Here is a 14,815-nt window from a genome sequence, read left to right as displayed (position 1 = left end):
TGGGGTCTATTCAAACCCTCCCTTCCTCAACAGCCCCAGATTCATGACCTGGAACTAAGTAGTTCCCAGTACTACCAATGTAGTTCCCAGTAGTGCTCAGCGAACAACTGAAGGAAGGAATGGATGGGTGAACAGTTTCATAATAACTAATTCAATTCACTAAGTATGTGCAGGGTATTTCTCTGGGAGAAAGGGAAGAGGAAAAAACCTCACATACTGAGTACCACAAACAGCACGGCACACTTAAGGGCTAATCAAATCCTTGCCAGGCTTTATCCCCACTTCTCCCCATCACTCTGAGTTACTGCTATTAACATCCCACCTACTTGTATGCAATAGAGGAAAAGGACCCTCAGAGAGGGAATCGCCCCAGGTCATGCATGGGTCTAACCCATGGCAGAGCTGGGCCTGAAGCAGGGGGCCTCCAGCCTAAACTTTTTTTCCCTCCTTTTTGATGTGCCCGCACTCCAGGGAGCAGTGGGAGATTGTAGGGAAGCTGCACTAGAACGAGTATGGCCAGACGGTCAGAAAAAAATAACCACGCTCCGGGTGGCTGGGCGGCACGGTTCCCATCAGGCCGACCCCCAAACCTGCTCTGGGTGATGCTTGGTGTGTGAGAGACTAAAGGATCAAGAACCATTTTCTCTATGGGATGGGCTTCACCTCGAGACACAGTGTGAAAATGGGCCAATAACAATAATTAAAATGACCACGACTTAAACCGCCGCAATTAACATTCATTACCTCTGAGCGTGTGCCAGGCAGCGAGCTATGTGGTTGACACGCATTACCTCATTCACTCCTCACAACACACCAGGAGGTGAATGCTATTATGAGCCCCAGGTTTGCAGATGTGGAAACAGACCCTCAGTCATCCAGCCCGAGTGGTGGAGCTGGCATTCCACTTCCAGTTCAGTCTTTTTCTTAAAGTGTCAAAAAGATCTAAGTAGAAACCCTGGCTCCATCATTTTGCACAAAGCACTTAGCCTCAATTTCCTAAAATGGGGGAAATAATACTTACCTTTCAGGATTATTTCAGGAATCTACTGTGATAAACCTTAGGCCTAGCACATAATAGGCACTAAATAACAATGGCTGTCTCGGGAGCTGGAGAGGGAAAGGAGAGAGTACAGTCAATGGAGGGAGGGGTAGAAAGACTTTTCTTTGCAAACCTTCTGCATTTCCCATCCCAGCACTTCTGCCTAACAGTCTCCTTCCTCTTGGCAAGGCCTTTTCCACTCCCATCTCCATGGGCCCTAGTACTGTTCAACCTGCAAGGTCTCCATCAAGAATCCTGCATTCCTTTCTCACAACCCTCTCCACAAAACTATACTGATGGAAGCAGAATAATATAAAACTCACCTGCAAGACCACCAGCAGGCCTTGGCATGGGGGTTATGTAGTGCCGGGTCAACTAAACATTCCAGTCAAGGTCAAGCACAGTGACAGTGCATTATTGTCACTGAGGTGCCAAAGTGACTCAGTTCACCCATCCATGGCCCATCCATAGCTCTTCAAGCTGCATCTCAGCCCCAGTAGAGGGTCTGGAGCTCAAAAATATCCCATAATCCAGTAGACTCTACAGCCAAAGGGACGGGGGCCACTGGGGGTCCAAACAGGGGAGGTTGGTGGGGGGGGGGTAGACAGGAAACTGGCCCAGCCCCCCTCTAGGTGTCCTCCTGGGGGTGCCAGGAGGAAGAGCTATCCAGCGGTACCGCATGTGAAAGACTGTGGAAACTGCAAACCGCGATGCAAATGGTTGAAATTATCATTGCCAATTAGGCTTTTGTCTCTCCTCAAACTCAAAGCAGAGCAGTTCAAGAAAGGGAAACCGTGTGAACTAGGGCTAAAAGATGAGCCAGAGAGATATCTGAAAGGCGTTCTCTGCCCAATCTTCCTTTCTAAAAAGGGGTTTCAAATAGGGCCTGAGGCTTAAGTTACAAACCACCATAAGTCCCCAGGAGATAAAACTGGTCAGGACACTACAGAACCTTCACAGGGAGGAAGCAGGTAAGCCCTTTAAACAGAAGAGGAAGTGGAAAAGGCCTGGCCTTTTATCTTTGCACTTTGGCTTCCCCGGGTAGGGCTGGCCAGGGGACGCGGGCGCTGGCGCCGCCTGTTTGGTCGCCAGGGCTGGCCAAGGGTCAGGAGGGGCCGCGTGCAGCACTTCTAGGAAATGTGCACTTTCGCTCTCGGCATCCTGTCCACTGAGGCGGCTCGAGCAAAGCCGACTGCGCCGAGCGACGCTCTGAGCTGGGCTGGGGCGAAGGTGGGCAGGCCTGGGAAGTGTGCATCTTCTGTGCCCCCACAGGACACCGCGTTACCTGCCACGGCCACACACCCCCCCCCCCCCCCCCCCGCCCCACAGTGTAAAGGCACTTCTGTTCCTTCCCCTCCCCACCCTGGAAGGGAGCACAGGGAAGAGCATCATGGTTCTTGGTCACTTTCGTATCTCCAGCACAAATCCCTGCGTCTGGCACACAGTGGGAGCTAAAAAGCATTTCTTGAAAAATTATATGATGATGCTAATTTAAAGACGCAATGATAACTACGTGTGCCTGGCACTTTTAATCAGTTAATCCTCACAGCAAGCAGATGAAATTGATAGATAGGAAACTAAGGTGCAGGAGGTGCAGGAAGGGTATCCCAACTAGCCTCAGGTGACCTGCGCTCCCAATGAGTGCAATGATTCTGGGCCCTGGAGGAGCACCGGCCGTCCTGGGCCAGTGCCCTGAGGTGTCCTAAGGGACTTCTGAGCTGAGTCTTGTGCTATGCTGTGTGAATATAGACTAATTCTTGGTTCTGAAGGTTAAATCAGACCAGGATGTCCCTCTGAATGAGGGAGGGAGGGAGGAAGCTTTATGCAGAGAAATAGGTTCACAAGGTAAGAGAAGTAAAACTGAGTGCTTTCCCCTGCTCTTCCTGACCCGCTGGGGAGAAAGGGGAGAACCCCAAGAATAAAAGATGATATAAAAGGGTCTCAGCACTCAGGGCCGGGGAATATACGCACTGCCTACGGGGGAGGTGGATGGTGGTCAGGGACCAGTCTGAAAGCCTGTAGGTTCCCCCAGGGAAACTACCTTTGCCTAGTCAGGGAGGAACACAGGCTAGCAGCAGGTGCCACTGAAGAGAGACTGCACAGGACCTAGGCCATTACCCAGAAATGGCCCCAGGGCCCTGACTTGTGTGGGCCAAATCTGACGACCTTCTGGCTCTTTTCAAGGGTAGCCAAGCATTCAGAGTGACCCCGGTACAACTCACCCACTGTTAGGGACTGAATGTTTGTGCCACTCTATCCATATGTTGAAGCCCCAAACTCCATTATGATAGTATCTGGAGTTGGAAACTTTACAAGGGAATTAGGTTTATAAGAGGTCATAAAGGTGGGGTCCTCATGATAGGATTAGTGCCCATCACCAGAGCTGGCTCTCTCTCAATCTCTAACTAATATAATGTGATGTCAATTAAGCCTCAACAAAAAAATCAGAAAAGAAAAGGAAAAAACCCACAATGCTCAAAACCAGTCACATCACTGCACCTAAACTCAAACTGCTGAGTTATGTATGATCAGGTGGTGTCAGCCCAGAGGGGACAGTCCAATCTGGTGACCATGGATGAAAGTCTGGATCAGACTTTCAAGGATCATTTGCTTGAAGAGTCCAGGCTTTTCAAATGACTGCCCTCAGGAACCTTTATAGCCAGACAATAAAAACTGGGAAGGGCTCTCAGGTAGAGGGAACAGCATAAGCAAATGCTTGGAGGCCTGACCATGGATTGTGTGACAGAGAGAGGAAGGGAGAGAGAAGTAGAACAGGTCAGCAGCACTGCAGCCCCAAGCAAAGTAGCAGGTAATGGATAAAATTAAACATTTTTCAATGAAAATTAAGTGGGGGATGGAGTGAACCTGGAGAAGCTCACATGAACTCTGGGTAGAGAAGAGGAGAAAAAAAGAAGGCTTTGTCTGCAAGGAACAGACGAGGAAGAGAAAACAACAAAGTGTTCCAAGAGGGAGAGGGAGAAATCCAACAGTGACCTGTGGATGTTACAAAGTCCTCACCAAATGGACCAGCGACAGCACTGAACTGTCTCCGTGTCTCAGGTGGGCAGGCTGAGGCTTTCTGTGAATACAGAGGCCGAGACGCAGCCCCTGTTAGCATCCAGAGCTGCCAACACCTCAACCACAGGATACACCACAGGGCCCCAACTTCAGAACTGGAACACATCCAGTCTCATTTTGTAATCAATTGTGAGCCCTATTTTGAGCTAGGTTTTGAAGCCAGGTTGATTAAGAAAGAAAAGACTGTCTCAGTAATAATTATAATAGAATGTAAAATATGTAAGTGCCGAAAGAATATTATAAAATGCCATAAAAAATTCCACGGAGGGAAAGAATAGATGTGGCTGGGTCATCAAGGAAAGGCTTGCACAAAGTCTTCCCAAGCCGATGAGATTTAGGAGCATTCTGGGAAGACTTCCTGGAGGAGGTACAGCATTGAGCTGAACCTTGGATATCTCATAGGAATCAGGAGTAGAAGAGGAAAGGAGGAAATTCCTGCAGAGGGAGAGGGCCCAGCACAAGCAACAGCATTTCCAGGCTTGGGGCAACGTTTTGTGTTCCAGCGGATATTCTGCGCACATTTGAAAGCCTGCGGATACGGGAGGAGCTGCTCAGCCAGACGGCTTGGCAGCCGCTGAGCAGAACTGAAGGCTGGGCCACCGGCTGCCTGTGGATTAAGTGGGCGGACAGAGAGCCAGTGATGCGAGATAAAAGGGAGTGAAGTGGATAATATTTAGAAGCAAACTCGAGGGGGAGAGAACGCGGCAGCCCGGCTGGCAGGCAGCAGGCTTGTCCCGTTCTTCAGTTTCCTCCCTCGGAAAGCTGTATTACCAGGCGACCTCTTCCTGGCTTTGAGAGATGTCCAAATGGGAACTATTAACAAAGGCACGGGCACGCTCCCATTTTTATCTCCGTCTCAAAGTGCTTTGCCGCTCAGGCTTTTCTCTTTGGCCTGGGATCGGCTGGTGGGTGAGTTGCTGCGGGAAGCAGATCATTGTGTTTGTGGATGGGACTTCTTGGAATTCTTGAGAACTGGTCCCTTCCAACTCTAAGATTTTAGAAGTCTGTGTGTATGAGCTGAAAAAATGTCTTCAAAGCTAAGGAGCTAGGATTTCACGATGTGAAGATTCTTCGAGTCCAAAAATGCCTCTGAGCCTAATGTTCTAAGATTTCCCCATTCTTAGATTCCCCGAGCCTCCAAGTCCCGGCTCAGGATTCAGAGATTCTGTAAATCAGGAAGACGTCATGCTGTGTGACCTTCTCATTCTGAGACTAGAATATTTCATGACATCTTGGTCACCTCCAGCTTTATGGCCGCACTCTCCTTTGATGGAGGTACCTAAGCCATCCTGTGCGTCTGCTCCTGAGTTTGCTCCCCGCCCCCCACCCCATGTTGGGATAACATATTAAATGCTAAAGTCTGAGTTAACCAAGTCAGGGGAAAAAAAAAAAAAAGGACAGAGCCTGCTGTGCTGGCAGGGGCTCTTTGCAAACAGCTCTCCGGGCACACGAAGAGTCTGAGTACACATGCCTAGGGGTCAGTGCTAGGGGTCCCCCAAGTGACTTCCACACCGCGTGACAGACATTTGCTGAACAGCTCCTAACCACAGGGCTCGGTGCGGGAGCCACGGTGGGTGTGGCAGGCTTCCAGAAGCGCAGCGTGAAGGCGGGGCCAGAAGCAGCTTGCTCCCAGGCCAGGATCTGGAGTTACACGTGCAGACTAGGCCAGCCTGTGCTTGGAGCCAATACTGACCCAGGGGCTCTCGCTCTGTGGCTGTCTTCTGGGGAGAAGAGGGCTCAGCATGGTCGGACGTCCTTAGGGGTGCCCAACGGTCTTAGGGGAGGTGTCTGGCCCCTTCACTCTAGGGAAGGCACATAGATCTGATGGGAAGCCAGAAGTAGGGACGAGTACTGAGGACTTGAGGGACCAAAGGTCGGTGCTGCTGTAGCTGCCATGGAGGCTCAGGTGGGGTGTAGGACCCAGCAATAGCCATTCTTGGAGGATGGGAAGTGAGAGGGGGTTCTGCAAGATGGAAATGTATAACAGCAAGAGAAAGTAAGAACAGGCTCTCCGTGTGACATGTGGAGACAGGACACAGGGGAGACTAATGCACAGGTGCTCCATGCCTCAGTTTCCACGGCTGTAAGAAAGGACTAATGATGCTCACTCTCCCTGACTTGGCAGTGAACTCTCCACGGGAAAACGCTAGGCTGTTTCCTAGTCTCTGCTCCCAGCATTGTCCTGGGTGACACTAAGGCACTCTGGCTGAAAGAGTGAGGGAGCCAGTGAGGGAGAGGGGTCCTGATGACGGGCAGCCTCCAAGGCTGGGCAGCTATCCACCAGACTGTGCCATGATGGGCTGGGGCTCTGTCTGCCCTGCAGGCTGGCAACAAGAGGCAGCAGGTCACCCACCGGAACTAGCAGGCTTCCGGATGAGTAGGTATCGGCAGCAGCCTGCCACAGACAAGCCTGCCAGCCCCTCCCAATGGTGGAGAACTCAGGCTCGAGATCTCAGGGTGGCCCGGGGCCTCCAAGATACAAGGACCGAAGATGAAAACCACAGAAGTCAGAACTGGGTCGGGCCTAGAAATCATGGGACAGAGGGGCAACCTAGGCCCAGAGAGGGACAGGAAAAGCTCAGAGTCACAGCCAAGGTAGGGATGGGGTAGGGCTAGAGCCTACTTTGTATTCAACTACCCACTTCATGATTTCCACATTTTGTGTCCTTGCAGGATGGTGTGGACCCATTAAAGTTCAAGGAGGAGGCTCTTCACTGTGGCTTGTGTCATCTTTCTTCATTCATTCATTCATTCATTCATTCATTCAATAGTGCTGGAAGAAGGAAGGAAGGAAGGGAAGCAGGGATCGTCATATCACGGTTTCTGACCATTCATTCATTCATTCTCTCTCTAAATACTAATTGAGCACCCAATAATATATGATATAGATATAGGACCTCTGACTATAACCAAGGACACCCTTTATTCAACTGTGCTGCCTAGCCTGTGTTAGGGGTGCCGTCTTCACAACGGTCCCTTGGAAAGCTGGGCATGCCTCTGGGAACTCCTAGTTTAGAATAAGATTCAATTTCTAAGCCAGGGAGAAAATCAGTTTCAGCACTTTTCAATGATCTCTTTCTATACATTTTTAATATTTTATTTTATTTTTTAGAAAGATATGGTGATCTCCCTCCACTCCAATACACACACACGTCACCAGATAATGCCATCTGACTCTTAAAAGCAAAATTATGTCAGCTCTCAGAATCTTGAGAAACATGGCCTCTGGCAACAGACACTGGAGTTTGAATCCTGAACCCGCCTCACCTGGCTGTATAATCACAACCGAATGACTTAGCCTTTTTAAGCCTTAATTTATTGTCTGTAAAAGAGATATGACACTCTGCCTTGTCGTATCTCTGTGAGGATTAGAGGTGATGTACCTACGAGGTCTAATGTAGCACCCTGTACAGAGATACAGCTCCATAAATGATGACTTTGGGGTTTCTAACTCCCTAGAGAGGGGGCTGTAGAATTTTACAAACATTTCGGACACCCTTGGCAGCCACGCCCAAATGTTCAGGCTCTACGCACATTGGATGGATGGCATCGGCATGTTAGCTAAATCCCAGCCAAGTACAGAATGGCAGTGTCCCGTTTTCTTATTTTGCCTCAGAGAACCACATAACTTAGAGGTCTCCTCATCTAGTGCCTCCACTGTACTGAGTGGGGGGGACTGAGGCCCCCTAGAGGGAGAAGGAGGTCTCCTAACCAGCCCAGTGTGTTCGTGGCAGCTGGTACCAGTCCCCAGAGGCAGCCAGCAGAGCCGACTGAAATCTGCAGGTCCCAAGATTGTCACAAGATCTGGACTCAAAGCTCAGGCATCCCCAGGCCCCCGAGGGCAGGGGCTGCCACCACCCCCTATTACTCCAGCTTTACTTTGTTCAGCAAAGCATGGGCAGTGGACAGGGCTGCTGGCAGAAGGTGCCAACAGGGCAGAGCCGACGCTTCCCACGCAGCCTTCTCCTTTCCTTGTCCTGAAGCCGCCCGGACTCTTTTCCAAGCACACGCCTTACATCTAGGTAGTCATTTTACCCTCTCGACAACCTCCCACAGGTAGCAGCTTCTCACGTCCTCACAAAACCAGCTCAGTTGTGAAAGGCTGGTCACTACTGCCCAATTCGATTGCTAGTTAAGAACACCAGAGTTACATACAAGTCATTGGTTTTAGAGCCAGAGCTGGGACTGAAACCTAGAAGTTAGTCTCCCATCTCTCAGCCCACTATGCTGAGCTGTCTGTAACACATCACGGAAATCTTCAGAGGACCTGCCTTTACCATCCCTGTTCCAGCCACATAGCCAAAGGAAATAATTTCTCTAGAAGTATAAATTCTCCAAGAAGTAAAATTTTAAGCCTTTAAGCTCTAAAGGAAAGAAGAGAACAGAAGAAATTACTGAAGGAAGAATTGCAGGACACGAACTACCTACATGGAGGAAGTCTAGAGAACGCGCATGGGGCAGCAGGAGGAGTGCATCCTTCCTTTAGAGTCAGGCAGACCGGCTCTGTTCCATACTAGCCACGTGACCTTGGGCAAGTCATCCAGCCTTTCTGAGTGCCCACCTTAGAAAGTTCCAGGGTTGTGAGACTCCAACAAGATGAAAAAGCGTGCGGAGCCTCCTGCAAGGTGCCTGGCACATGGAGTTGATTATAATCGTCCCATGGAATGTCAGGGCTGGAGTGGCTTGAATGATGACCTAATCCTGACGTCTCATTTCACAGGTGGCAAAAACAAGGTCCAGAGAGGTGACGTGACTTGCTCAAGGACACAGAGCAAACTCATGGTGATGTTGGGTCTAGTGCCCTCAGTTTATATTAAAATCAGAGACCATGGCCAAGACGCTGGATCTTTCAAGCTGTGCGATGATGGAAGAAACTTTTTCAGTCATTCCTCTAGGCCATGTAGCTTTCTTTCTCCATTTAGCAAGGCAAAATGTGGTATTTCTGACCAGAAGAAAATATAAAATTTTGAGAAATACTAAAGTTAAAACTAAAATCGGGCTTCCCTGGTGGCGCAGTGGTTACAGAGTCTGCCTGCCGGTGCAGGATACGCGGGTTCGAGCCCTGGTCCAGGAGGATCCCACATGCCACGGAGCAACTAGCCCCGTGCGCCACAACTACTGAGCCTGCGCTCTAGAGCCCACGAGCTGCAACTACTGAGCCCGTGTGCCACAACTACTGAAGCCTGCGCGCCTAGAGCCCGCGCTCTGCGACAAGAGAAGCCACCGCAATGAGAAGCCCGTGCTCCGCAACGAAGAGTAGCCCCCGCTCGCCGCAACTAGAGGAAGCCCGCGCACAGCAACAAAGACCCAACGCAGCCAAAAATAAATAAATAAAATAAATAAATTTATTTTTAAAAAAAACACACACTAAAATTCCAGTCTTAACAAACAGGCGCTCTCTTTTAAGGCTTTTTTCCCGTCCTTCCTCTCGCATTGCTCCCCCCTCCCCAAATATTTTGCAATAACAGTAATGCTGGGAGGAAAGAAAAAATAAAAATCTGATGCACTTAACAGATATTTCAGTACAATAATGCATCACAGATGTTCATATCAAACTGTGCACGCGTGCATACAATTTTACTGAGAAGGCTGTTGCATTTCTGACTTTGGGGTTGGGGATCCCTAACAACCCCAACTGCCCAGGCTCTGGAATCCCTCCCTTCACAGTTAGCCCACGGCTGCCCACGGGGATGGAGGAGAGATTTCATCACCTCGCTCCAAAATGATAACAGGACAAATTGGCGGGGTCAGGCACTCTGGCAGGTGGTGAAGGGTGTGCAGATTAGGGAACCGAGAGGAGTCCTGTTTTCTTTTGTTCAGGACTTGCTTCCTACAGCCCTCTCGAGGAGCTGGACCCAAGAACAATTTCAAGAGCGGGCCTGGGCTGGTGATGGGTGGGTGCATTTTTGAAACCAGAGGTTTGAGTCTGTTTGATCTTCAAATGTGGGCTTTGGAGACTGTCAGCGGGCTCCTCGCTGGCCGATGAATGGCTCTCAGGAACTTTTCCTAAAACATAACCTCACGCACTTTCCTGCAAATGTTTTCAACCTACCAAAGCCGTCCTTTGGTTGAACAGCAGTGTTTCCAGACCTCGAAGAAAGATAGTTTTGTTGTTTTAAGAGAGACAGATTAAAGCCAGGGGCTGTTTAACCAGAGGGTCTGTGTGCTCCCTTCGCCTCTGGTCGGATTCCTCTGTGGTTGGTACAAAGAGGGTGTTGAGAGTGACGGTGGATCCCCCCACCTCCCCAGCCTAAAAAAGATATCAAGGCCAGACGTGAGGCCTCTGAACAGAGAGGCCTCCTACAAACCTGCCTCCAAAATGAGATGGGCGGCGAGCGCTGGGGAGCCCAACGCAGATAATATCAGCTCCCGAGGCTGGCAAGGGAAAAGTCACTTCAGAGGGAGAAAGCCGGTACGTTCAGAGGAATCAGCGCTGGGCCAGAGAATGCACAGGATTTTTCCCCGCAGAGAAGGAGTCAGGCGTAGTCAGAACCCTGCGGGGCGTGACTAACTGCCCCAATATTCCTGCCACCGGGGCCCTCTGGGTAAGGGCTCCACAATTATGGGAGAGCCAGCAGGAGAAGCGACAAACCCGCCTTTCATTTGGCCGGCAAATCAATCTGGCTTCTTACCTCCCCGGGGACAATATTGCATTTCCCCTGGAAAAACAAAAGCCAGAGATCTCCGAAGGGGGATCAGTTTCTGCCCCTGTTTCCCTGGTGAAGAGCTTGCAACATCTCAGGGGCAGCCAAGCAGGTCTGGTTCCAGTGGTAGAGTTTCTAGTCTGGCCAACGTATGGGGCTGTCTCCTTACGGGAGGAGTATGTCTTGGGGACCACACCACGCTTGGGGCATGGGCCCGGCCTCCTTGCAGGAGCCACCAGCCCTGACTCAGGGACTGACAGCCCGTTCTCAAGGCGCAGATGTGAACTCATTGTTCCCTGGGCCTCAGAGTTGAGTTTGGGGCCAGTGAGTTGTGAGTGACCTCTGACCACGGAGACGGGGCTTTTCATGACATTTTGCTGGATCAGGTCTCTGGCAGCCAGAGACTTTAAACCTCCTAAGCTCCGCCCTTCTCCCTGCCCCTACACCTGAGGTTCAGGAATCAGAACTGTCAACCTTGAAGTGAACGCATTTCTCTGAAATTATTAACCCCAAAACTATCCTTGCTGACTTTCTCCCAGCCTAGGGGAGGCAGTCCGAGGGTCACCTGGAGCTTTGCAGAGGCCCCGGGAAATCTGGCAGTGCTTAACAGCAAGCCAGGGTCACTAGAGACCAGGCCCATCGCACTTCTCCTGCCCCCCGCCCCCAACCCCACCCCAAGAAGCCCGTCTCCCTCTATTCGTCCTCCGTACATACACACAGCTGCCTGGATGCACCCATACAACAGCCTCAAGACAGCCTCCTGCTCTCGAGACCCCAGGGTCTCAGGGAAAGTCAGGCCCAAACTGGAAACTGTTTCTTTTTGTTTTTCATCACTGTGATGCTCCGAGGGAAATTCTTTCTGCTCGGGCGAGCACAGCAGGTGGGGAGTGTGTATCCCCAACAGGTAGCACCACTGAGATAGAAGAAAACACACAAACTCTTACCCCCAATTCCAGCACATGCCAGAGCTGCCCTCACCACAAAGGCAGCTCAAGAGCTGCCCCACAGCCCCAAAGACCCTCTCCCTTTCGGGGAAGGGCAGGGTTCTGCCTGCCGAGGGAACACCATCAGAGAAGAGGACCAAGGCGCACGGGGGCTGCCGGGCTCTGAGGCGGGCGCTGCGCGCTTACCTGGGAGAAGTTGAGCCCATTGAGCGGATGACACTGCTCCTCCACGCGCTCCACGGCCCCGGTGCTCTTCTTCATCTTCTCGGCCCGCTGGGCCAGGTAGAGGTCAAGCACAGGCACGCCCCGGGAGCGCACGTCGGTCTCTGTGAGCGAGTTCACCATGAGCATCACCCACACCGGCCTCTTGCGCTCCCAGTTGCCCGCGATGGCGTTGAATAGATAGTCGGCGTAGAGCCCCTTGCCCCGCTGCGCGGGCGTCATCCACGACGGCATCATCAGCTTCACGTAGTCCAGGTGGCGCTTCAGGCGCCAGTAGAGCTCACGGGGCAGCACGTCCTGCAGGTTCTCCCCGTGCGGCAGCAGCTGGCAGCTGGCCAGCGCCGAGATGGTGTAGGGGTCTGTCAAGTCCAGCTCAAAGTAGACGCGGGCGCTGGCCTGGAAGGCCGCCTTGGAGTTGTCCGGGATGAAGTCCCAGACGCGGGTGTAGGGGACGTGGATGGTGCCAAACAGGTAGGCCGGCGGGTCGCGCCGAATGGTCCACAGGAAGGAGTTCAGGTCCCTCTGCTGCAGGGGGACAGGTAAAGGAAGGCAGTGAGGCTGAAGGCAGCAGAATTAAGCGAAGGTTAGAACAGAGGGGGCAGGTGGAGCTGGGGATGGAAGGCAGAGAGCTACATGGGGCCATGGGAAGAAGCAAGGGCTTTGGAAGCTGGAAGACCCATATCTTAGCTGTATGATCTTAAGCACACTGTTTCACTTCCCACAGACTCAGTTTCCCCATCTGTAAAATGGGAGCTGAAAGCAGCCACCCCAGGGATTGTTGGGAGAATGAAAAGACACAATCTGTGTAAATAAGCCCGAAGAACAGTGCCAGGCACAGAGGGAGGAGGCAGTGAAGGAAGCTCTCGTTATGACTGGCTCTCACTGTGAGTGCCAAGGACCGCCACACCACCTGAGAATATTCGTGCTTGGCCAAGCCAAACCTTCACCGGTGGTGTTTTATGGGGAGGGTGGAAGGAGGGGGACCAAGAGTCCTGCTCTGGCAAGAAAGGAGGAAGTCATATAACTTTTAAATCCAACCATTAGAAGATACATGCCAAGAGCACTTTGAAAGCAGAACACCTATTAAAAATAGCACACCTATTTAAACAGCTACTTCCCATTCAGCAGGGCGGATACAATTTTCTTTTTGGAGGGCAGGTCTGGGGTGTCAGCTACTCTGCTCCACCAGCTGAAACCACAGATGAGAAAGTGCTTTAAAACCTGCAGGCTAAATAAAGTCTCAAGGCCCTGATTTGGGAGGGAAAGATTTCACAGAATTAGTCCCAAGAAGTGTACATGCTTTCTGGACTCCTCCCCTCCAAAGGTGTACCTGGTCTCCAAGTCCAATTCTCTGCCATCACCTAAGCTCTGAAGAGGGATGTGTGTGTCTGTGTAGAGGTGAAGGAGGGGCAGGAGGACATGGGTCATTTCTCCAGATCCAGTTTAGGTCCAGGGGTTAAGGGGCATGAGAAAGGGACTATCATTTCTCTCAGGCATTTTCTATCCAGAATACCCCCTGGACTGTCCACTGCCATCCACCGTCTGCAAGCTTTCGGTCAACTCATAAAATTCTTCTGCTTGATTCTAGCACAAATGAGAAGTATCTGTCAGGGTGGGCAAAGGGAACAGTACCTTACTTTACTGACAACCCAAAACTGTAAATCCCAGCATACTGGAGAGAGACTAGTTCTGAGCACCCTGCCTGTCGCGGAGCTCCCTGTTTCTGAACAAGTCACGACACTGGAGGTGCACCTTGCCCAAGGTCAGCTAAGAGCGCAGCCAGTGAGGACCCTACACAAACTTTTCCTGGTCCCTGGCCTCCAATTCAGAGTTATTTTCCATGCGTTAATTTACACTTTGAGGGAGAGAGACTGAGGGCAATCAAGGGATTCCTGAGTTTGGAAGAAAAATGAGGAGAACTAGTAATTACTCAACCCCCAAGGAAATATTAGGCCAGCATGTCCTGGCACTTTCTTTCCTCTCCTCTGGAATCTTCCTCCTTTTTGTGAAATCGGGGCACTTGGGAGAGTGGGTGCTGGGGCCTGGGCTGGAGAGGGAGAAAGTTTGCCTTAGGTCAAGGGTGGGGACCAGGGGGCAGAGGGAAGCCTGCAGGGGGTCTGAGCGTGTAAGAATGAGAGGAAGGGGCAGAGAAGAGAAGGGCAAGGAATGGTAGAAACAGTCAGAAATGAGAAGAGAGGAACCAGAGGGTAAGGACAGGCTAAAAGTAAGAAAGAGGGGAGTCAAAAAGGGCACAGAGAGGAAAGGTCCAAGCAGGACCGAAAGTCGAGGAGAGCCCGAGAGCGTCAGCGTTTGGAGAAGGAGCTGGAGAAGGAGCGCCCCAACTCGCCTGCCTCCCCGGACGGAGCCGGAGCCCCGGCGGCAGAAGCCAGGGAAGGGCGCCCGGCGGGCGGAGGTGGAGCGGGTGGGCCGAGGTGGGTGCGGAAGGTAGGACCCCCCCAAACCATCGTCCCCGCAGGGCTGGAGTGGCCGGCCGGGAGAGTGGCCAGGCGGGCGCTCGCTCACCGATCCGGGCGGCCGGCACTGTCCTGCGTCCGGGGGCTGCGGGCGGGCGCGGGCGGTGGCGAGGAGGGCGGCGAGCAACGGCCCCGCCAGGGCGGCGTGCATCCTGCCGGGGCCCGCGGGGCGCGGGGGACCCTTCTGGGCGGCGCCCGTCAGCTGCGCGGGCAGCCCCCGGCTGGGCACGGAGGTTCCTCTGGAGCGCGGGGCTCCAGACACGGGATGCCGGGAGCCCTCTGGGGCGTGGCTGGATGTCCCTGCCGGACCTGGGGGTCCCTCTGGGGCGGGGCTCCGTCTGTTGCAAGAGGGGGATCCTCTGGGGCGGGGCCCTTTGGCCGGGACGCGCAGCCGGGTTGGCCGAGCCCCGGGGT

At 52.3% G+C, this 14,815-nt stretch overlaps 1 protein-coding gene across 1 annotated transcript in view; it reads right to left on the bottom strand.

The window, feature by feature from the left end:
* The window catches only part of TRABD2B (TraB domain containing 2B), a 218,104-nt gene extending 203,542 nt beyond the window's left edge, over positions 1-14,562 (bottom strand). The window contains exons 1-2 of the mRNA XM_029230297.1: positions 14,451-14,562; positions 11,892-12,452 (exon numbers count right to left, since the gene is read on the bottom strand). Of these exons, the coding sequence (XP_029086130.1) occupies positions 11,892-12,452; positions 14,451-14,552 (663 nt within the window). The 5' untranslated portion in view covers positions 14,553-14,562. The remainder of the gene's footprint in view (positions 1-11,891; positions 12,453-14,450) is intronic.
* Positions 14,563-14,815: the final 253 nt, after the last annotated feature.

Source organism: Monodon monoceros, unplaced genomic scaffold, assembly GCF_005190385.1.
Source record: "Monodon monoceros isolate NGI ecotype Baffin Bay Population unplaced genomic scaffold, NGI_Narwhal_1 Super_Scaffold_18, whole genome shotgun sequence".
NCBI classification, from domain to species: domain Eukaryota; kingdom Metazoa; phylum Chordata; class Mammalia; order Artiodactyla; family Monodontidae; genus Monodon; species Monodon monoceros.
This window is presented reverse-complemented; position numbering and strand designations above follow the sequence as displayed.